The 23,320-nt window shown below is 49.5% G+C and overlaps 2 protein-coding genes across 2 annotated transcripts; one reads left to right on the top strand and one right to left on the bottom strand.

Moving 5' to 3' along the window:
• Nucleotides 1–11,812: 11,812 nt before the first annotated feature.
• LOC120708303 (transcription factor bHLH123-like) lies at nucleotides 11,813–14,058 on the top strand. Its single transcript, XM_039993506.1, has 7 exons — nucleotides 11,813–12,155; nucleotides 12,267–12,738; nucleotides 12,865–12,963; nucleotides 13,145–13,210; nucleotides 13,351–13,416; nucleotides 13,537–13,596; nucleotides 13,717–14,058. Exons 1-7 carry the CDS (start codon nucleotides 11,908–11,910, stop codon nucleotides 13,864–13,866), a joined length of 1,161 nt encoding a protein of 386 aa, XP_039849440.1. The 5' UTR covers nucleotides 11,813–11,907; the 3' UTR covers nucleotides 13,867–14,058.
• A 3,038-nt stretch (nucleotides 14,059–17,096) lies between these two features.
• On the bottom strand, nucleotides 17,097–20,827 carry LOC120708302 (NAD(P)H dehydrogenase (quinone) FQR1-like). Its single transcript, XM_039993505.1, has 4 exons — nucleotides 20,631–20,827; nucleotides 18,022–18,115; nucleotides 17,665–17,927; nucleotides 17,097–17,567 (listed from the first exon to the last, which is right to left on the bottom strand). Exons 1-4 carry the CDS (start codon nucleotides 20,651–20,653, stop codon nucleotides 17,336–17,338), a joined length of 612 nt encoding a protein of 203 aa, XP_039849439.1. The 5' UTR covers nucleotides 20,654–20,827; the 3' UTR covers nucleotides 17,097–17,335.
• Nucleotides 20,828–23,320: the final 2,493 nt, after the last annotated feature.

Here is a 23,320-nt window from a genome sequence, read left to right as displayed (position 1 = left end):
TCGCCGTACGCTGGCATCTGAAGCGAAGCACTACAATCGACTTGCTCATGTGTCATGGCTGTTTCAGCTTACAGATTGTGAGAAGTAGCTTGCAGATTGCAATAATTCGAAATTTCGCGGGGGAATTTTTGTACTGTAATAGTATAGCAGGTGAATTATTGTTACAATCTGAGGCGAGAGCCTGTTTGGTTGTTTCGATCAGCTTGTGATTATAAAATAAAGCTGCGTCCAACTAGCACATCCCACAACTCTGAGCTAAAAACAAACGAATCCTCAATTGAACTGAATCTTTACCGACCGGGTCTTTCTCGCAGCTAATTTATCTCACAGCTAATCTCCGAGGATTGCAATGTTCATTATTTCTGAGTAGTAGGTCTCCCCGGCCGTTCCCTGAAAGAAAAGGCAGCTAGCTGCGGCCCTTGGTGAGTGCAATCAGAGCCATGCGGCCATGTCGTTTATCCTAAACGATAAAGCTAGTCAGGCTTTCAGTCCAGCAAGCAAAGTTTCTATGATAAGCAGCAGACAAGAAACCCATCATTTCTGTCGTCAGCTGTATTCTTGCTGTGCTGCCATATAACCATATACAGGCTTCTACGAATATTAATATACGTCTAATCTCATTTAAAAAAATGGCCCTTTCCCGTTTTTAGATCATCACACAGATTAAACTATAACATGAAGAGAAGTTGTTGGGTGTTCCTGACAGGAAAGCTGCGAGCTGACGAGATGTTTCTTTCTCATACTGCCGGCGAACAGATCACATGTGGCATCGTACGGTCGGATTATTCATATACAGCTGGCACTATATGTATGTGTATATATCAAACTAAAGATTTTATTATTATATCTAGCCAAGATTTTATTTGGGCAAGCACGTGTCACCTCTCGGAGCGCCCTGGATCTTCACGCATGGCTCTGAACCGGGCACGTCGTCCGTGGCGACTGCTCTGCTCATCACACCACCAGCAGCGGGTGCGCTGCGTTTGTTGCTTGGCGCCCCTCTGTACATGGATGGGCACTGTGTGTGCCGTGCCGGTTGTTGCTGCGTGATGATAACCCTGGGCCGCCCCCTACTGTGTCCCTCGTGCGTGGTCAGATCGGGATCGCCACTGTGGCAAGCGAAAAACACGTCTCTATCCAGAGGATGCCACTGGCTTTTATCGCGTTCCTTGTCGCAAGATCTTGCGCGTTCCTTGTCGCGGCGCGCGAGCCGACGGCAGCAGCAGGGGGGCCCCTACGCAGCCTGATGTGTCCCTGCGCGGGCGGAGCAGCAGCGGTTGCCTTGCCTAGCGAACGGATTTTTTCGTTATAAAAACCGAAAGGTTTAGGCCCAACCGCGTGCGTGATCACGAGGCGCCATCCATCGTCCGTAGCGGCTTGACGATGCAATCATGCTGCATGGCTCGCTAGCCCGGACGCCGGATCGCACTCAGCGGGAACCATCAGCTCGCGTCGCGATCGGGCGCGCGCGCGCGCGCCATTCGTACCAGCACGTCGCGGTGCGCGCCCCGAGCCCCGCAATAATGCAGCAGCCAGGACCAGGGCAGGCCCCCGCGAAGGCCGCGCCAGGCCACGCCGCCCGTCGGCGGCCGGGCGCTGTCGCGGGCGCGACATGCCCGGCCCGGGCCCCGGGCCCCGTCGGCGCGCGGAATTCCCGTGGCCGAGGGCCGTGCCGTGCGCGCCCCGCCCCCGCCGTCCCGCGCCCGTCGCGGGCTCCACGCGGCTCCCCCAGGCCCCGTCAAGGCAATAACTCCGCGACGCGCCCCGCCGCCCTGTCCCATCCCGCCCCGCGGCCGGCCGATCGGTCGCCACCCCCAGCCTATGCCGGCATGCCGCCCGCGCGGTCCACGGCCTACAGGGGGGCTACAAGAAGAATGTCGGGGCATGCGCACGGCCGCCCGGTCCCTCTCGGGGTCCGGCCTCGCGGGGGCACCCGCGACCTGTGGCGCCCGGCGCGCGGCAGATCCACCGCGCGCAGGGGGTTTTGGCCGGGCTCGCCGTCGCGCGCCTCGCGGTCGCCACTGACGACCTTGACCGCTGGGCTTCGTATCGTGTCCCGTCGCTGGCTGTCCCGTCCCCGGACATGAGCGCGGGTGGGAGCGCCAGTGGCCTTGACGCTGGGACAATGCCCGCGACGGCGACCCCGGCCGACGCGTCGCCGTCGCGGCGCATGGCCTTGCGCCGGCCTGCCCGGGCCGTCCACCAGCAGGGTCGCCCTCGCGGGGGCCGCGACGAGGAGATCAGGTCCATCGGCTGACGGGGGGAAGGGTGCACACAGTCCGTGTAGCGTGTACGCTCGCCGGGACGGCCGGCGAGCAGGCGCCCGGCGTGGTTTCCACGTAGCTTGGCGCGCGGCTCTGTCACCGTGATCCATCCCCTCGCGTACGACGCGGACGTCGCATTACGCACACAATTATGCTCGTGTCGTGGGGGTTCCGGGCCATCCACCGACAGGTTTTGCAGCCATTGCATTCTCATGATGATGCCGGGGGGTAAGCTGGTCATTATTGTGTACGGGGGCCATCCAAGTAACGAACTTCTCATTATTGTGTACGTCCGTTGTACTACTTGCAAATGGTCTTTTAATTTGTCGCCGTTCCTCCGTCGCATCAACGGATGTAGTTACGAGAACACCACCGAGAAACACTCCACTGAGAGTAGACGCGCAAGGATTCAATCTACTACTACGTTATTCCTGCAGAGAATAGATGAATCGGCCGGGAACAGATAGCGAGCACGGTCAGTGCCACTGCTTTGGGGGGCCGCCGCCGAAACGCCAGTGGTCCGCAATTAAAACGGAGCACTTGGAACAGCTCCCCGACTGTGCGATGGTAAGACCAACAGCGACGAGGAACATGGACAACATTGTGCTGGGCATGCGGCTAGCTTAGGTTTGCTGTTGATTAGGCCATACAGTATCGTAGGAAAGCCTACCTGGGCCAGGCACAGCGGCAACGCGTTTGACTTTTGTGTATTCATTCTAGATAGTCATAGCCATATGCCCATATCCTGTTCCTGTCTGCCTGACTCCTATGCACTACAGTTGGCGTCACCTCAGGATGCACGGATTATATGAGCCATTGCCGATCTTTCAGCCAATGTGCTAGCAGCAACTTGTCGCCACCTGTGTTATCTGTACTGTACGGTGTGCCAGTGTCACCAAAAGGTCAACTGGCTGGTCTTGCATTAACCCAGATCGCAAGTGGTGGCCGGAGATGCCTGCACCTGCACTTTCTGGGAGTCAAAAATGGTGCAGCTACTGCTTATTACCGTTGAGGATTGGACCGCACAATGGCGAGCAGCATGCTTTGTCCTTGCAAGTGGGTTGCATGCACGCACAAGTAAGAAAGAAAGGACGGCCCATGATTAAAGCTTGATCACAAGTCACAGCTGATCTGACAACTCTCAGGTTAGGCTTATGCGCCGCATGCAGGTTGGGTGTCTATTATTTCCTCGAAAATATATAGATGCCGAAGGTCAAAAGCCAGACCCTGCGCATGTTAACTGAAAAAAAAAACAAATTTCGTCCAAAAGACCAATAAAATAAATATTTTTGGTACAAGTCTATACCTTTTTTAGAGGAAGAAGTGTATATACATTTTTTGTTTGAATAAATAAATTATGAAATGCTGCCGTGTACCTGGGCGGATGGGCCGTCCAACCATAATCAAGGCCAGGGTTTATGTCATCTCTGAACTTGGAAACACCGTTTGGGCTCCAACGAGGCGATCACGGTCTTCCGGAATAGAGAGGGGAGAAACTGACGACGTAGTAGCCTAGTAGGTCTGAAATGGGCTCCAACAAGGTGATCATGGATAATCTTATCCACGAACACGTGCAGTAAAATGCAAGTGTCCCAATAGCCACAGATGCAACACAGTAGTCGCCCTGGATAAAGCCCGAGTGCCCGACAGACATGGCGCCATCAACCGAAAGGTTGCATGCGCAACACCTTACCTTTTGCCAGAGGTCACCTCTCTCTCGCTGCATGGCATCGGCAAGCTGAGCTCGCGCCGTGCCCGGCCCCGCCCGGCCAAATATGCCACACGCTGACACAGTACGTCCGGCCGGCTCCGGTCGGTGCGGCGACTCATGTTTGCGAGCACCCAGACCCAGGTCCGAGTGCGGTGTGCGCTGTACGTAACCGACCTGTGCGCGCAGCCTGCCACACTTTGGGGCCACGTCGTGACGGGGCGGACCCCCCCCCCCCCCCCCCCCCCCCCCCAAAAAAAAGGCGGCACGAGTTGTGGATGAGCCGCGTGCTCGTGCTCCCGAACACGAGCTGCGGATAAGATTCTCGGAGAAAGAAGGCAGAGGGCATCATGCGCGAGGCGACCGAGAGAGAGCTGGGCTTCAGAGATTTCCGAGGAGGGAAACCAGGAGGTAGGGGGCGCGCGCACTGAACCTGCGCAGCTCGCGGCCGCTCGGATCGCAGCACAGGACACGGGCTCATGGCCGCCGCCTGCGCCCCGTCACGGGCCCTGAGCGGGGGGGGGGGGGGGGGGGGGGGGGGGGTAGCGTGGTGGGTTCGCGCGGCGTGTGTGCGTGAGACGTGCACCCACGTTTTTTTGGGCCCGGGACCTGAACGTGGGGCAGCGTGCATGCATGCAGAAAAAAGTATGAGTAGCCTTTATGTTCGCAAACGCAAAATGCTGGGAATGGACCTGGGCCGTCGTGGCTCGTGAGTCAGCATGCATGCACGCACCTTTTCTTTCTCAACAGTAATTTTGACAGCGGCCAAACAGTAACACAGGGAAATGTACAGCGACTGAACTTGTACTGACGAGAGAGGTTCATGAACCTGTATTTGTTTCAAATCGTTTATCTTTTCGCAATGTAGTTGCACCCCATGATATTTCGGCCCAGAACCTCGGAGAAACTCGAACTTGGGCCGGGATCTAGCTGGCGCACCTCTCCGGGGGGCTCTGGACCTGAAGCGGGGGATAGCCCACTACCAATTCTACTACGGCCCAACTCAGCACCCCACTGGGGCAGCCCATGCTGATGACGCGGCAACACAAGTCGGCCTCTGTACCCACGGCCCGCGTGCCTACCGCGCAAATCTGCCCGGCAAACTCGACGCGGACGGCAGACGCTCACTACTTTAGGTCGGAAGTCAAGCGGCGATATGGACCTCCGATCCTTCACGTGGGCGAATATATCTCCCTCCGGATTCTGCCAAGGCGTTGACTAGGATCGACGGGCCCTCTGACGCAGCAGGCCCATCCGTTTTACAGGCCATCTGAATCAGAACCTCGCCGCCGCATCAAAGGGAAGGAAAAAAAAACAATCGAAGATGAGGCAGCAGGTCAACGTCCCTTCCAGACGCCGGGGCAGGGCCACCTGCGCCAATACCTCCCCAAAGCGACGTGGTTCTGGAACAAGCATCAGCTGAGAAAATCTTCTTCGCTTCGCTCGAGACGGCCCTTGTTGACCTGCCTTTACGTTGACATCGCGAGGCACAGGAGCCGCCGGTCAACATCAGTTGCAGTTAGCAGCACCCTCGCCCTTTGGCCTTCGCAGGAGATTAAAAAAAAATATATATCCGCCGTGGAGCAGGGCTGGCACTGGTTCACCGGAACCGGACGACCCGGCCGCCTTTCCGGTGGCCGTCGCAATGCCCACGGCGATCCCCGCCGGATAATCCAAGCGGCAAGCGCTTCGACCGGCAATAGAAAAATAGCCGCGGACGAGTTGAGTGATTGCGTCAGAGACGAAGACCTGCTTGTACCGTTCCTGTCGACGAGACGACGACGACGCGGTCAGCCCGGCAGCAGTTGTCACCAGGATAGGGTCTCGCCGTGACGCTATCCTGGTGACAAAGTGGCTCCTTTCCCCGACGCGATCGCGACGATCCGGGTATACGTGCGTACGCTTCCGGCGGCCCCGCCCCTGTGCGTGTCATCTAGCGCCGGGAAGCCACTGCTCCCGCCGGGATTCTGCGGCGGCGGCGGCAGGTGGCGCTGCGGTAGTTGCCTGCCGCGCGCGTTCCGCTCCCGCCCCTGCTCTGCTAAGTGCTAACCACCGCTTGTCCGTTGCGCGCGGCAGCGGGGAGGAGATTTGGAGGCCGCGGCCTCCTTTTGTCTTCCCCTGACAACGACGTGATCTCGCGGCTCGCGCGCGGCGGGTTTCCTATGAAAGCCTAAGTCGGATGGTGCTTGTGTGGCGCCAGCTGATGGAAGCCGGGCCGGAAAGGATGGCGCGGCTCTGCACTGGCTCACCCAGATGCTGCTTGCTGCAGCTGGTACTGCTTGCTTTTGCTTCTAATCGTATCACTATTACTCAACTGTAGTTTTATTTATGGCGCGAGACGGGTGTCTGCGGTTGGACGAGTTCGTTAGATCCACTCCGGTTTAGGGAACTCAACTGTCAACTCAACTGAATGTCTGATGCAATCCATCCATCCATCCATCCATAGGGACTGGATGATTGGCCTCTGCAGAGGGCGCAGAGTACTCGGGCGTCAAGGCACGCGTGCTTATCAGGCCATGTTTGGATAGATGTCAAATCAAGATTGCACAAAAAGACGAATGTCCGCATGGAGTACTAAATGAAGTCTATTTGTAAAATCTTTTCAGGGATGAGTGTAAATTTTCGAGACGAATCTAATGAGCCAAGTTTCATCATGATTGGCTACAGTGATGCTACAGTGACCGCGCTCAATCATCCTCTAATCGTGCGGTCAAAGGCCTCATTAGGTAGAGCAGCTGCTACAGTACCACAATTGTGGAGGTAATTTTGTAATTGGACTTTATTTAATACTCCTAATTAGTGGTCAAAGCATCGTTTCTCACATTTCCACACTTCAACCAAACATGGCCTGAAGCGCGGTCAACCGTACCGGCACGCGTGTCCCAGGGCAGCGCTAGCCCTGCCACTTATCGCGGCTAGGCGCGGTACGGCACACGTGCACGGCCACGCAGCGCTGAGCATCTTCTCGAGGCAATGATGGTGGCTAGGGATAAAGCCATGTGGGTGGAGGGGAACACAGTTGATTGAGTGAATGACTGGTGATCGTGCAACTGAATCAGGCACAAAAGAATATTTTTCAGATTCAGCAGCGGCGGCGCCCGGCGGCGTGACTTGCAGTTTGGGGGGAGTACCTTATCGTGGGTGGGGAAACAGGAAATTGGTCGCAGACCTCTCCAGCAGAGGAAACAGGAAAGGTGACTGATGCCTGCCATGGCACTGGCAAGAGATGATGGCTGGCCGGCCGGCCATCGCAATTGCCATAGCCGACGCGTAGCGCGGGGGCGGCCGGAGAGGACGCGCGGCGAGGCCCGCGGGACGCAGGCCTGCCGGTAGCCGTCGTACGTACGCGCGCGCGCACTCGGCGCGTCTGCTTCCACGTTGTTAAGGGGGGAGGGCGGCGGGAGGACGGCCGGAGCCGTACGGCGACACGGCGGTGCCTGCGTATGCGCCGTCGCTTTCGTGCGGGGTCACCTGTGCGCGGCCGCGAGACGAGAGGCTGGCTGGCCACTGGCCGGGCCGCCCAGGCCTTGACGGCAACTGGAATCTGGTCGGGCCCGCGTCCTGGAATGGGAGGGGCGGGGGGCACGCGTGCGCCGAGGCCGGCCCCGCGCGCCCACAAGTGCGGTCGACGTCGGCGTGACGTCGCCGCCCCGATCGATGCCATGCCGGCATGCCCCGACGGGGGGCGATGGCTCATCTCAAGGCCGTGCCCTGTCAGCGATTGCTCCATCGTCCATTCGTCCTCCGCCTCCGTGGTTTATCCATGTCTCCATGAGACGGCCGCCCGGCCGGATAACTTCTCGCAGATCAGAGTGTCCCCTGCAGGTTTCAGGGAAGTTACAGGACCGAAGACCTTTCAACTGGCCAGAAATGTTCAGAACTAAATTTTTTTTAGGGCTTCAGAACTAAAAATCTTTGAACAGGCCGGCACAAAGCATTGCTTCCGCGTGCATTCATCGCACGGATCGACTGGTCAGGATCTCCAGCTTCCGCGCATCGAATCAAACAGGCGCATCGCATCCGACATTTCTGGCTAGCTTTCTCCTCCTTTGCCGAGCAGTACGAAAAAAAAACTTGGAAAAAGATGCATGAAGCAAAAAAAAAGAGGGAGCGGAAAAAACTCCAATGATCAATACCTTGATGAGCGCGCATGTCGAGCGAGGGTCCATGAGGGGTAAAAAGGCGAGGCATTCATGCATAAACTAGATCTTGAAGCAGCCAGGGGTACATCCGGCCAGTTGTTTCCTAGCGTTTGTCTGTTGCTGAAAGCAGATGAAAGATGGGGGCAAACGGCATGGATACAGGGCCCGAATCCCAGTCGTCTTTGCGCGCACACATACTATGCTGGACTAGCTAGCCTGTAACCTGCACTGCACACCTCAAGACAAGGACCTGAAATTGTGGGCTTGTATTATCAGGCAGGTTAATTATTGTTTCCTTAAACCTAAAGCTCGTGAGCTCGCGGCAGAAAAGCTGTGGGCTGTGGCTGCCTCAAAGATGGAACTAGTGCTTGCAAGCAGTGTCAGTACTATTAAAAGCCTGCCTGCCTGCATGCACTGGTCTTGCTTTTTCAAATAGAAATATGGGCAGTTTTGGTTTCAATTGTGGGGGGAGGGGGGGGGGGGGTGATGAGAAAGTGGGAGCAGAAAGAGAGTTTATATTCTCCTTCCCTGATTAGTTGCCAAAAGGCGATCACTAGTCAGCTCATTTTCCAGCGTCTTCTTAAGTTGGTTCAGACAGGCAGTACGCAGTGTAGCATCAGCTGTGTCATGATACGGATAAGGTGCAAATCAAACAATTAATGTATCGAAATTCCCAGTAAACTACCACTAATAGTACTGCATGCCCTTGATTTCTTCAGAATGACTTATTAAGAGGGTGGAAATTAAATCGCGACATGAAGCAAGATATATACTCCCACTACCCAGACGGAAACTTATTGGACAAAAAAACTAGCGATCTAGATCTTCATTTTGGAGGCAAGATGCCATGATGGGTAGAAGGTCCCCTCTTTTTGCTACCTGTGGTCCAGTAGAGATGGCCTCTTGCTGAAGCAATACCTGGGAATATTTTAGGCCGTCTCAACGACAAAATGAAGTCGTATTTCAAAAGTAGGCATCTTGCGGAGTGCTATATATATATAGTCCTAACAACTGGTCTAAATGAAACTTATTTCATGTAGTCCTTAATCATCAGACTACAGATATTCTTTCTTAGCCAGAAATGGATTGGCATGGCATAAAAACAATAGCCAATGTCTAGCGAAAGTAAAGCACATTTTGTATAGTCCACAAGTACATGCATGCTATGAAAATGTCACTCGCGAGCTGGCCGATTCAAGTCACTAGCAGCTAGTTCTGCTGTCATGTCTTAACTTCTTACATCTGGAGCCACTGGCTCTACTACGCATATGGAAATGCTGGAAGCCTTTCTGCCGAAGTGATTTAGACGGAGACCAATTTGGTAGATCGTTCGCCGTTAACATTTTGACATTACACGAACCAAACCCCATTTCTTCATTCACCTCGTCTTCACGAAGAAGCCATGCATGCATGAAGCTCGTGTAGCACTGAGCAACTAGTGTCATCTACACCGCAAAAGAAGCTTTCTGTGTCCTACTAAAGTTTTCTCCAGAAGGTAATCCAGCTGCAACCGCAAAAGCTGCTTTAGAGCGAATAGTTCGGTATAATTCACGAAGCATGCATGTGCTTGCAGATGTGTTACCTAAATACTAGATAGAAAAATCGTTATTATCAGATTGATCGCTTCAGAGAGTTTAGTCCAGCCCCACAAGAATTGTAACGTTGGGAACTATATATTATGAATTAAATACTTCGATTTTCTATAGGAATAATGATATGATATTGCCTTCACATTACTGTGAGTCTATCCATTTTGCTTAACATACATCGAGTTAGTGATGACATGTATTGGGACTAGTTAAGGTAGGAGTGAAAGAGCTGAAACAGATCAGGTAGCCTAGCAACGATTTTGGAAAGTCAATCTTTGCCAATTTAATTTGTTTTGTGGAGCACTAGCATGTAACTGCCCTACTCCCTGAACTTTCTGCCTCATCCATGGTAGGTATCTGAAGCAAAAACAGGCTTCCAAGGGACAGGGGATGCTGGAGAGGAGGACATAAAAGGGAAGTGAGAGAATTTCACAAGGTTAATTGTACTGACACGGGAGGTCATGAGTGAGGTAACCATATCCTTCGTACTTTTTCACAAAAGAGCAAATTAAAGCGGCGGCAGCCACATGATTTCCCTTTGTACCGAAGCAAATAGTTATCAATATAATCAACCTCGTGCGCTAGCTGAGGTCAATAAGTCCAAGGAATTATGCAGGACCTGGTAGTGAGTACCAGCTGTGTATAAATCAACAGCTAGGTCACGCCACACTCTGTTATCTCAGGTAGTTTTGGATAGAATTTATCGTGACTTTGGAAAGCGGCACGCACCGTACCTCCAGTTCCGGATAGGTTCGCCTGTTTTGGAGGGGACTTTCTAGGGTCTCAAATCATTTTGATGCGAAAGCCGCACTGATCTTGTGATCTGATCGACTTCCTAGACAGTTAGTTCGTAACAAACTTTGTATATGTAGATCCATTATTTATATGATCTTGCGTTATTGGCCACTGCACTATCTTACTATTACTAATTTGGAGGCTCCTTTTTAAGATTCCATACGAAATCACCAAAGATCCTAGATTGACACTCTATAAAAATAGAGAAGTGTCCTAGAAATTCTCATAAAAAACTGACCATCAGTCCGACAACTCTAATCTAATTATAATATTTATTAGATTTGTTGTCTTTCTCAATAAATTATCTACCTCTGTCATTATAAAAAATCTAAAGTAACCCTATAATCTTCGTGTAAATTTCCCACCTATGTATTTATAGAAAACAATACAAATAACCCCTAAATTTGCATATAAATTATCCAACTATGTCCTTATTTTGATAATTCCTAAATATAAATCTAAATTATATAATTATAATAAAATATTAAAGCATACTAATATAAAATTCTAAATTACTATTTTATCATTATTAATATATTATTTATATTCTTGTTTATATAAATATACTACCCATGATATGTGTCACCATGCATTCATGTAAGATGCAAGAGATAAGAATATTCACAAACAAATGGTCTAACTAAATATATATCAAACATACAAGGAGGTGTGATGCAAAATGAATTACAACTAGTAATGATAAATATGTATTTTAGAGTATGTGTTAAAATATTTAATAGATAAAAAAGGCTGTGAGATAGATAATTATGATTATTATCTATAAGCCCTATTTTTATATTAATTCTAATTATCCTGTGCGGGAGCTCAAGTTGATAGTCTAGGTCTATGAACTTGTAAAAGACGAGTTTTTGTATGGTCCTTCAGAGGCGCAGAAATTTTGAATTGACTGTTCTTTTTTATTTTTACGAGGATGTGCCAAATATTAACGTAAACATCCTTTCTTATGAGTTAAATTTTATAATAGTGGTAATGGTACATGCTCCTTTTACCCATTGATACTTCTTGAAGGACTACAAAAAACTCAAAAGACAAACATGAATGGGTAGTATGTGCTAACTTTCTTCTGTGTTTCTAAAGCTAACCATAACCAAATAGAACATCACCACCTAATAATTTACTGACAAAACATGTTGAATTAATAAGTAGTAATAAGAAAAGAAGAAAGGGAATAAAACCTCATGACTAGTAGTAGCTACTCCTGTGGGTCCCATCGCAAAGGTCAGCCTCTCCTGCTTCCCCATACAACAAGTCCACCATGGCTTCATATATACTCAGATTCCCCTCCCCCTTTCCTCCCGTTCCATCCCACTTTCCGCCTCACCTCGAGCGAAGCAACAGCGCCACAGGAAGTGTTGAGCCTGCAGGGAAATCCTCCGTCCCTCCGATCCATGGCCGACGAGTGGTGGAGCAGCACCGCTCACCGGAGCCATGGCGCGTCGGCGTGCTCGGCCGCGCCGCTCGCGGTCGTCACGGACCGGGTGGCCTGTGGCTGGGCTACCTCCCCCACCGCAGCCACCGCCGAGTCGACGAGCTCCATAACCTTCCAGGACCCCTACAGGAGCTCCACGCATCAGCCTCTGTCCGATGCCGCCTCGTCGCTCGGCGATCCACACGCAGACTGGACGCAAGCCTTCTTGTGAGTTAGCTTCAATAATTCATCCATGATCCATGTGTCTTTTGGGCTGTTAGATAGCTTCATGGCGGAGGGCATGGCTAGCTAAAGCATCCGATCTTGCGTGAGTTTTAGGAGCGGGAGGAGCGATACCGGCTTCCAAGCCGTGCTGCAAGACGACATGGTTCGAGCTCAGCCGGCGGGCGACGAAGCCTCAGCGATGAACAATCCACTAATCGGGGACATGAGCGGCGGCTTCTTGGTCGACCAAGCGCAGCTAGCTCCTCCATTGCCCTATGGCACGGCGGCGCCACCGCATCAAGCTCTGTTCGACGGCACGGCGGGCCACAACATCTCGATGTACGGAGACAGCCAATCCACGGTCAGCTACGACGGCCCGGCGTCGATGCAGTTCTCCCAGCTGCTCAAGCCCTCGGCGCCGGCGTCCGGGCCGATGCAAGGCGCCGCCGCCGCCGCGATGCAGTACTTGTCGGGCAGCTACCTGCCTTTCGGTGGCCCGCTGCAGTCGCAGCTTCTCTTGCAGGCCTTGCAGACGAAGCCCAGCAGCCGCAGCTCCAACGCAAACCCTCTCACGGACACGGTGAAGGTAAGTTGTGCATGAGATGAGAGTACTCAGTACTCACACACTCCTGAGTTCATATCATAGCTTATCTAGGGTTTCGCCAAGTCATGTCCTCAATTTCTCTTGCACTCCGATTCCGGGTCTGTCCAGGACGCCTGCTCGCCGGCGGCGAGGAAAAGCGCCCCGGAGTCTCCTGCCGCGGCGAAAAGGCCGCGGATCGAGGCGCCATCGCCGCTGCCGACTTTTAAGGTGTGTGTGAGGCGTGATCCGAGTAGATTTCTTCTTTAATCTTTCAGCAGTTCGCCGTGTCTCTTTTTGTTCCTTTTGATGAATGACATTTCCGTGCGAGCATCGACGACGGATGATGGCCTTGGAGTCTGGATTGCTCAAAAAAAATCATTTCAATCTCCTGCTCGCTTTTGCGCTGCAGGTGAGGAAAGAGAAGCTAGGGGACAGAATCACTGCGCTCCAGCAACTAGTCTCGCCTTTTGGAAAGGTATTAGTTCTTTCTGCTCTGCGTCAATTCCCTCTCACTCCTCTCGCCGTTCTAGTTATCAGCTGCGCGAACAAGCGATGCTAGAACTCTTCTTGGATAATGACCTAACGGATCATCTCGTGGTTATGGTCATACTTTAGACTGATACCGCATCGGTTCTTCACGAGGCCATCGAATACATCAAATTCCTTCACGGTCAAGTTTCTGTGAGTGCCCAAAATGCCATTCCCTGACTTATTACTCAACATTTTTTTTGTTTATATTCGCAAAATTTAGCTAATCCCTGTCATACCTTGCTGCTTGCATTGCATATATGCTACCTGCAGTCACTGAGCTCTCCCTACTTGAAAAATGGGATCCCCTTGCAGCAGCACCTCCAGCAGAAGGTAGTATCAACTTGTTGCTTCCCTGTTCTGTCAAAACTTCTCATCAGTGCTTCATTATTTCTCGGTCCATTGCTGCATATGTTGATAGCATTTGTTTTACTTCTCAACGAACGTAACTAGGGCTCCGAGGACGCCAAGGATAGCGGTGACACCAAGCAGGACCTGCGCAGCCGGGGGCTGTGCCTTGTCCCGGTGGCGAGCACGTACACGGTGGCGGCCGAGGCGGTGCCGGAGTTCTGGCACCCTACATTTGGAGGCACATTCCGGTAGAGATACAGCTAGAGTGTAGCCTGGGGTGCATCGGGTACACGTGCTTGCTAACATCAACGTGTACTTGTCCGGCCGTGAACTACAAACAGACGCATATATAGAGTGTTGAAGCTAAGCAAAGCAAAGACATGTGTTTTTATTTTTTATCAAACTAAGTTTTACAAATGGTGATAAACTAATTCTTAGTAGCAACCTGCTAGCCAGCCTGATACGAAAAGCAAGGGCTTAATTATGATATCGCCCAAGCAATCGAAGGATGTTTTGAAAGGGAAAAAAAGGGATGTGATAATAGGTACTGGCTGCTGGTGGTCTAAGACAGGCTAACGTAAGTGTGTATACATGCTGGATCAGGTGCAAAAGAGAATAATGATGAATGAGGCAGAGAAGGCATCATCTATACTCATATATATGCAATACCTTTGCAAGTGAATAATGCATGGTTGGTGTCTTGGAATGGAAAGTTGGGGCAACAGGTGCCAACATTTGAAAGGAAAAGCGGAAGGGATTAGTGCAGATGCATGGTTGAGAACAGTCATGCTGGCAGCATGAACAATGATGTTAATCTCATCATTTATGTGCTCCCTACAACTGAAAGTACGCGCCCAAAAGGGATAAGGACTAAATCAACGTGTTTACTTAATTTGTCTAGTATTTTTAATTGAACACGCATTCCCCAATTTATTTCAGTTTTTTTTGTCTAGTAGTATATTTTGCCAATAACATATGGATTTATTTGTAACTAATTCACCAGCATCATTATATATTCAAGGATCTCTAGTGCCAACGTTGGATCCAGTCCCAGGGGCTAGCAGGCCGGCCTTCTGGTCTAGGATGAAATTTCACTATATCTATGCTACTCAATTACGAAAACTCAAATCAAATGAAGGGCCAGACCCAGCCGTCCAGACTGCTAGGGCATGCAAGGCCAGCCGGAACAAACATGCATAATTCAATTCCTATTCTGTTCTGCCCCGTGTGGAATAGAAGGGTGTTAGATAAAATTATCCATTACCTATTAGTGTTTATACCTATACACTGATTTGAAAGATGTTAATCAAGATGGGATGCCGATGCTATGGCTACAATAATGTGATGTTACATGTAGTATAAATTGGTTAACTTTACCGATAAGGGGAAAAATCGGAAGTTGCTGATAAACGCGTTTATCGGATTTCTCAAAAATTTCTCGGATTTATCATTTTTCTTTTGGATAAAATGTAGAGAAAAAATCCCTCAAACTGTACATAAAACAATTTAGATTATCTCCAAACAATCTAAGATGAAAAAAATAAGACATCACAATACATGGAAATGATAATACTAGGAGGAAGGGGTGGGCACATATTCAAAATTATTGAAATTTTTCGACAAACCAGTCTCCACCGATAGACGGAATTATTGGTTTTCTCATTTTTTTTCTCCGAGAAATTTTTCCCTTACATCTATATATTGGTGGGGAAACTATATTATTAGATTGTAAATTAATCAAATATCCAATCATAGTTGCAGCATTTTCATAATAAAATAAATCCATTAGATGCTCACACCCTCACACACGTAAATAACTTTCGCAAAACTGAACCACCGCAACTAGGTAGAGATTCATAAAGTTACTGTAGCCATCTTGCTGTAAAAGGTACACATGGCCATCAGTGGTTATAATTGGTCGTCGGGTGTCAATGTGGCGCCGTAAACTCTTCTTGTATCTTAATACAACGACGCACAACTCTTCTGTGTATCCGAGACAAAAAAATTGGAGTTGTGAGCTGATTTTTTATGACGTCCGGTGTCAGTTGCCCCATTTGCCAAGTTAATTTTGCCGTTCGTGTTGTATTTCAAGCTGGGGGCATAGTAAAGTGTAATCCTTTCCGTACATAACCTAGGTAGCTCACTACTGGAAACTTTTCAGAAAATTTCGTACATAATCCTTCCGTACATAGTAAATGGCACAGAGCAAAGTTCTCTTCGCCGTCGCGCTGGCTACCGTGCTGACTTCGCTGGGTGCGACCGACGGCGAAGATTAGTGTGAGGGCCTTCCCCGTGTGCCCGAGCTTGTTCAGGCACACGGCGATGTAGCGGATTCAGGTAGAGCGCTCTACCAACTACCAAGAAGAATTTGCTCAGCATAAGTTCCGAAATATTCTTTGACGCCGCGCAGCAGTAGTAGGTAATAACCGACCATAGCTAGCTACTGTTAGTTCCGGCTTTTCGCCGAGTCCTCCTTTCTATGAGAAACCCTGTATACCAGCTAGCCAGCGCACATGTGATGAAGTGGGGGCCTCCCTCTCGTTCAGGTGATGGCCGGCCGGATCCAAGCTCTCAGCTCTGGCCGCCCCGCCCCTGGAGGTCGCTTGCTGCGGCGCCGGCGGCAGGCAAAGCGGCCTTGCCTTTTGCTGGAAAAGGGCCGTGATCCATGGTGCGCGTGCGTGCACGCGTCAGGCCGGGAACGGCGTGGCCACCCTCTCTCCCTCCCGACGCCGGCCGGTAGCCCATGCATCCATCCACACACCCGCAGCAAACCTCCGATCGAGCTTGTCCATGGAGTTGTGCTTCAGAGCATGGGCGGCGGTCACGTGGTAGAATCTAGTTAGATTAAGCTGCTGCCTTCGCCGCCTTGATCACGTACTTAGTGCGTAAACGCATTATTAGCGAGTGCGTCGTGTGGAAGAGGGCCAAAGCGGAGCCACGCTCGCAAGCGGCACTCGAGTACATCTATCTAGTCTAGTCACCTAGAGCAGGAGCCAGGAGGGAAAGAGGCGTTCCGGCGATCTCACCACAACGTCAGTGTGAGGTCACTGTCACCTCGATGTGGTGGGCTGTTGCACAAGGAAATAGAAGCCCAACCGGATTTGACCGGCACAAGCCCAGCATAGTTCGGCCTGGCTACCATCAAGCCTCGTAGTAGCTTTTGACAGTCCGGATCCATAAACCTCGAAATGCTACGCAAGAGGGCTGGGCTTTGGCAGGCCGCGTTTTGCAGCCCTCCTGCACCGAATTAATTTCCAGGCTTTGGCAGAGCGATTTTCAGCCTGAGAAGAAGGCTGAGATTTGTTCTGCCTGGAAATGCCTCAGGTCCCTAACCGTTCGTTCAACCAGAACTTCCATCGTTCTGAGCATTTTCCATTGGAGGACTGTGACATCTGATAATAGACACAAGAGCCTAGCTGCAATTCAGCAGTTGCTTAGGCCAATAGGTCGTCCAAACAAAGGACATTACGGACCAACAAGACTTGAGCCATTTAGTTGAGCAATCATCGATATTTATGGGACGAGAAACACAACAGTTCAACCCCAGATTACAACCAAGTCGCCAGAGCAAGAAAACCATATCACACGGCAGGATGTGCCCAGAGGCACATAGCATCCAGGCACTACGAGAGAGAGAACAGACCAAGCTATTGACGGTATGGTGGAGCTGTAAATAAATGTTTTAAATCGTTGATGAGGTATGAGCCAAAGGGCAGAGCGATCAAGCAGACCCCTTGAGCTTCTTCGCGATGCCTGCGAAGTACTTCCCCTGGTGGAAGGCGTGCTCCAGCTCCACCTCACTCGGCCACCTCGAGCCGTCGGCGGCGAACGTGCCCGCGCCGTAGGGGCTGCCACCCTGAACCTGGTCCATGCCGAACAGCTTGGCGCCGAAGGTGTAACCCACCGGCACAAACACCATGCCGTGGTGAGTCAGCTGGGTAATCGCTGTCAACCTGAAAAGAGTGGCAAGCAAAAGTTTGGTCACATGATAACCCATTGTCTTTGGATATCAAATCTAGTCCTCGTCTAAAACCGTAGAATGGTACTTACGGGGTAGTTTCTTGGCCACCTCCTTGGGTTCCGGTGCTGAAGAAGATGCCGGCGGGCTTGCCAGCAAGGCTCTGCTCCCTCCACAGGCCACCAGTGGCGTCGAAGAATGCCTTCATTTGTGCGGCCATCATGCCAAACCTCGTTGGGAATCCGAAGAGGATTCCATCAGCCTCAGCAAGTTCTTGCGGTGTGATAACTGGCACGTCAGGCTTAGGGGGCGCGCCCATCTTTCCAAGCACTTCCTCAGGGAGAGTTTCAGGGACCTTTCAGGTAACAAGTTGGGACAATAACGGGATAAAGGTCAGCAATTCTTGTCCAAATTTACACTCATGAACTGTGTGCATGATCTGAGCTTACCTGCCATATTTTAGCCTCAACACCTTCAACAGACGAGGCACCTTTCTTGATCTCTTCAGCTAGTTTACCAACATGTCCATACGTGGAATAGTACCTGATGGATAATAATTGATAAATTGTTTAACAAGTTCTGCTCCAAGTACCCAAGTAGCAAAATATATTAGTTGTTTTTTTTCCTGAGTTCCAACTGACATAATTATTAACATTTTTTCGAGGAAAAACTGTAGGGGAGGTCCCCACAGTATAAAAAAACCTTTTTATAAATAAACAAAACTGCCCTAAATTATAATTAATAATTGACATAATTATTAACATTGTTCTCCATTTTGCCACCAGATCCCATATGTAACTAATTTATGTTTCATACTACTTTAAATTTAGGGCAGTGCAGATGCACTGGTTTCCTTTTGAAGACAGCCATTGTTCAGACAATCATAATTCATACTGACACATCATTCAACCACTCAGTGATGCACACTGTTTCGTTGCCTTTGTTTTTAAGTGATGAACCTAAAAAGAAGAGCATCATATATGCGCAGCTAAACCAGAGTTCAAAAAAAAATAGTTTTATGATAACTAATGACATGAAAGGAAACAAAACTGTTTATTTCAACAAAAAAAAGAAACAAAACTGTCATACTATCTTCTTAGGTACCCATATCACTTTCAGCTTTATTTTCTTCTAGAAAAGATGGCCCACACACAGCGGCCCACAAAAAAGTATATCACAAGCAAGAATCTTGGAGAAGCCCTGCTTCTAGAAATTTAAACAAATGTTGCTAAGCTTATGTATAGGTGCAGCTGTGTGTGTGCATTTAATTAATCCAAGTGTTTCAGGTCATCAGAATTGCTGAACTTATATTTCGGTAGTTAGAAAGCCAGGTGTAGAAGACCAGCGAATCATAAATGTTACTCAAAGCTTTGATTACAATAGACAGTTTCATAACTGCTAGTTAACCTGCTTGACTATTTTAATTAAATTAAGGGAACAAACAGAGACATGACAGAGGCAAAAAGAATCTGTCTTGTTAGCGCAAATAAGTTGGTTATAAAAAGTGCGGTTCATTAATCAAATACTTAAAGGTTAATTCAACATTTATTTCGGTGTGCTCAAATGTGACATATGGCTTGTAATATTCATGTTAAAGCCCACCTTGCAGCTACAACTCTCCTCTCGTGAAAGGAAATAAAACAAATGGCTGGCTTTTCATTTTTTTTCTTAGATGTTAAGAATATTTTTTTCAAGAACCACCTAGATAGTCAGAGACATCGAGAAAAAAAAAGAGATCCAAATGGTTGGTGAAGCACTGGGAAGCAGCAGGAGCTAGCACATATGAATGCGCCATTTAACGGTAACAGCGACTTTGTGGTAGGGAACCCACATCAAAAAAAAAGGAGGGCATCCACCCTCTCAAAAGAAAAGGGTGCATCCACGTAAATCACATTTTTTAAAGAGAAAGGTAGAGCCATTTCGTTTGATTTGTCATAAAAAAGGTTGCAGATAAACACAAAGGAGGCGACACCCAAGCTTAGTCACAACATCTATATGCATATAGATCACAACATAGAAATTCGAACCATATCTTAAGGTAAGGCTAAATTTGGTCGCCACTCTAAAACGTCAACCATTTCATAAGAAACACAAATTACAAATGGATCACTTTTTGATCAATGTAATACAGGCAGCTGGATGTGCAAAGTGCGTATGGAATTTTGAGTAGCACCCAGTTAGTGGCCTAAACATAACTAGCGACACAACGATACCAATTTTTGAAAAAAAATGTGGAATGAGATCTGCGCATCTTCAATAGTCGATGCTGAAGGGTGAAGTTAATCTTGAAGTTGGTAGAGACGTCCTGAAACATTTTCCTTTTCAATGATCCTATTAAAGTGAGCTATCCAGATGCATCGAACGCTACAGATCAGGACTTGAGGTGCTAATCTAATAATGACACTAATTTCTTTTCCTGGCCAATCAGCAAGGCTGACAAAATTGGACCTCTGCCGCACAAGTGTGCATAGAAAAGCAAGAAAGGATGGGCACAATTAGCGCCGGAGCCCACCACTATTTGGCCCCATTAAGGAGGCATCAATTCCGTCAAGGACCGAAACCTACCATCATGATTGAGACCCTGAGTCCTGTACCTGAAAATAAACACCGGAGCACTACAGGTCCAATTTCTACCTCCAACTTCTTCGCTAAGGCTAGTATAACCATCAGTGCGTTCCAACTGGAATTAACTCAATCTTGTTTATGGATTTTATCCTGAACAAACCGGTCTGATTTTTTTTAAAACCAAATAAAGCGGTTGGAATTGGAGGCATGCTACATCTGTATTCCAAAAACTGACAATTTCTCTCGAGAATTCATCTCGTAATACTAGACTCGGAGAATTCCTACGCGATTCGATCATAATCTTATACCCTAACAATCAAAACCGACCATTTCGGCGCCGGACAAGTCTAAGACGCAGATATACAATCAGAAATCTGAAATCGGGATGGCTTTTTCTCTCAGGAAAAGGGAGAAGTTCCAGGGAGCGGACGACGGAAACGACGGAAACAACCGAGTAATCCCAAGAAATTGAAGGGGAGGCGTTGATGCTTACACGACGTAGACCTTGACCGCCATTGGGGAGGGCCCGGAGCTCCTGAGACCGGACGGAGATCTGGGGAACTGCTGCGGCGCGCGGGCGGGGGAAGAGCAGGGGTTGCGTGGAGTGAAATCGGCGCTCCCGGTGTCAGTTTCGGGGCAGTGGAGAGAGAGAGTATATATAGGCAGTGATTGGCTTGATGGCGTGGTGCTTCTGTGGTTTGACCTCCAAATGCCAGTCAAGACTCCTTTCCTGTTTCCTCCTCTCTTTTTTTTCATTTTTTCTTTTACCGATTGATTTGGCCCGTTTCTTTGCGATTTCACCCTCTTCTTGTCGACGCAAAGATTTTTCACTGGTGTCTGTGTCCAATGTGCTGGTCTTTTTCCTGGTTCTTTCAAATGGATCTCGTCGTTTTTAAAAAATGGATCTCGCCTGGTCCTGCAATTCGACACTAGATGCGGGGTGCATATCTCACGGAAGTAGTGGCGGAAGCACGATTGCTCCTGTACTTCTTCCTTCTCCTGCCACCTCTTTTCTCCTTCTTTCTTCTCAATTTTGTAGGAGAGGTTTACACGAGCTCCATGGAGTTCCTGGCCTCCCACGTTGGATCCGCCCCTGCTCCGGTGCTCCTCTGGCTATGGCTCCAACCGGGGACTAGCAGGCAGCCACCTCCGGGAACGTGCCGCTGCCGACAGCCTCGACCTCACCGACATGGCCACCGTCTTCGGCACCCCGGCTCAATCTCCGCTGGCGGGCTCCACTGGGGCGGCGGGACCCACCACCCATTCCTAGTGACCAGCTGCCTGTGCACAGTCCCACTACACCTTCCTTTCCTCTCCAATGGATGGTCCTGCTACACCTTCCTTTCCCCTTCCAGAAAGTGAAAGTACTTTGAGCATCTCGGCACCTGAGGTTGTGCCAAGGCACCTTCCTTTCCCCTTTTGGAATGTGAAAGTACTTTGGGCACCTCGGCACCCGAGGTTGCGCCAAGGCAAGAGGTGGCAGCCACCCCGCCAGGGCCGCCACCACCCAGTGACGAATCCAGAAATGGATTAAGGGGGCTGCTCCTCAATGCCTTTTCTCCTCAAACATGGAGGGAGGTCTCAAAAGAAGCTCCATGTTTGTGGGGAGCCCCTAGACACACTGTTGGATCCGCCCTTTATGGAAGGCTAAAGGACCGAATTTCACGTTAGTGGGGGGTCTAATAACTTGAGTTTTGACTTCTGCCTGTCGGCACTTCTTCTAAGAGATTCTATACACACTTCATTTTTTTGACCGAAAGTCTGAAACCATACACGCTTTGTTCATACATACACGTAGCAATACTGATACAGCCATGCATCATGTGGAATTAACAAGCAGAAATTATATATGCCACTGAAATGTTTTCCTTGGCAATAAAAATCAAGAAATAAAGGGGGCAGAACATGCTTAAAACATAATCGACAAAATTAATTAACTGCTATCTTTATTTTTTTATAAGCATGGATAGATTCACAACCAGTAAGAAATAAAGGGGGCAGAAAACATGTCAAATGTGACATGAATGAACAGCTGAAGCAACCTTTAGGCACCTACCGGCCGCTGCCAACCGCCCAACCCTAAGCATAAAAAAGACAGTGAATTCAAGTCAAAAAGATTTGGCACAGTGGATCTTGTTAGCTGGTTGCCATTTTGCTCGCCCTTGTCCTGCCCTGCGCATTGCCACCGTAGTATGCAACCGCTGAATCCTCGGCGTGCGTATGGCACAGCAACGCATGACGACTTCGGCGTTCGTCGTACGTAGCCGCCTACGGCTGGTCATTCATTCGTATCACGAGAGGGGTAGCAGCCAGTCCGTGGCCGTGACAGTCTTCCCTGTCACTATCTCCTAGTTACAATTTTTCGTGAGCATGTAGTACATGTGTAACGAATATGGCACAATTTATGTCATTTCGAGTGATTTTGGTGATCAAATGACAACACAATTAATGGGACTAATGTTTTTGTTAAGTGAACATTTCTATATTACAGGGATGAAGTAAAAAGGGCATACAAACAAATACACGAAGAAAGAACTCAAAGAAATGCTGAATTGGACGAGTTCTACTGAAACCAGTAGCACCGGAAGAACCGATGCCTATAGCATCGGTGCATCCGATGGTTGTTGGAAGATCCGACGGCCTGGCTTTGGTGCAAGACTGAGCGCCTTTGGAGATCAAGTGAAGAAAGAATAAAACACCGGTTGAACCGACGGTGTCAAGAGAAGCGTCGGTGCAATCAACATACTATGTTCCAGAGACGATGTCAAGCGCGAGAGAGCCACGCCTTCAGCACCGGTTGAACCGGTGGAGTGTCGGAGCAAGACGTCGGTGCAATGACGTCAGCAAGGACAACGGCTATATGGAGATCAAAAGGCACCGGTTGAACCGACACTAAGTCATCGGTTAAACCGGTGGTTGCCAACTCAGCTGCAAAAGCGTCAGAGAAGCCAACGGCTAGTTTCAGCTTATGAGTGACCGGAAGAACCGATGCAGAAGCACCGGAAGTTCCGATGCCCACGCAGAAAAGCTGCTAACGGCTAGTTCGACTTGGAGACCTATATATATGAACTTCCCCGGCTATTTGAAGTTTGCTGGAGTTGCTGGACATCCCACACATACCTAAGAACACCTCCAAGTCATCCAAGAGCATAAAAGATCAAATCCTTAGTCCTTAGCACAAGC

The sequence above is a fragment of the Panicum virgatum genome, chromosome 5K, assembly GCF_016808335.1.
Source record: "Panicum virgatum strain AP13 chromosome 5K, P.virgatum_v5, whole genome shotgun sequence".
Taxonomy (NCBI): domain Eukaryota; kingdom Viridiplantae; phylum Streptophyta; class Magnoliopsida; order Poales; family Poaceae; genus Panicum; species Panicum virgatum.
Note: the sequence above shows the minus strand (reverse complement) of the source record. Positions and strands in the feature narration are given on the sequence as shown.

Excerpts from the sequence above, each read along its gene's own strand:
- LOC120708302 (XM_039993505.1), bottom strand. The coding sequence starts at position 20,653 with ATGGCGGTCAAGGTCTACGTCGT. Across the intron at positions 17,928-18,021 it reads TTGAGGCTAAAATATGGCAG|GTCCCTGAAACTCTCCCTGA; the intron begins GTAAGCTCAGAT and ends GTTACCTGAAAG. Across the intron at positions 17,568-17,664 it reads GGTGGCCAAGAAACTACCCC|GTTGACAGCGATTACCCAGC; the intron begins GTAAGTACCATT and ends CACTCTTTTCAG.
- LOC120708303 (XM_039993506.1), top strand. The coding sequence starts at position 11,908 with ATGGCCGACGAGTGGTGGAGCAGCACCGCTCACCGGAGCCATGGCGCG. Across the intron at positions 13,211-13,350 it reads TAGTCTCGCCTTTTGGAAAG|ACTGATACCGCATCGGTTCT; the intron begins GTATTAGTTCTT and ends GTCATACTTTAG. Across the intron at positions 13,417-13,536 it reads TCCTTCACGGTCAAGTTTCT|TCACTGAGCTCTCCCTACTT; the intron begins GTGAGTGCCCAA and ends TGCTACCTGCAG.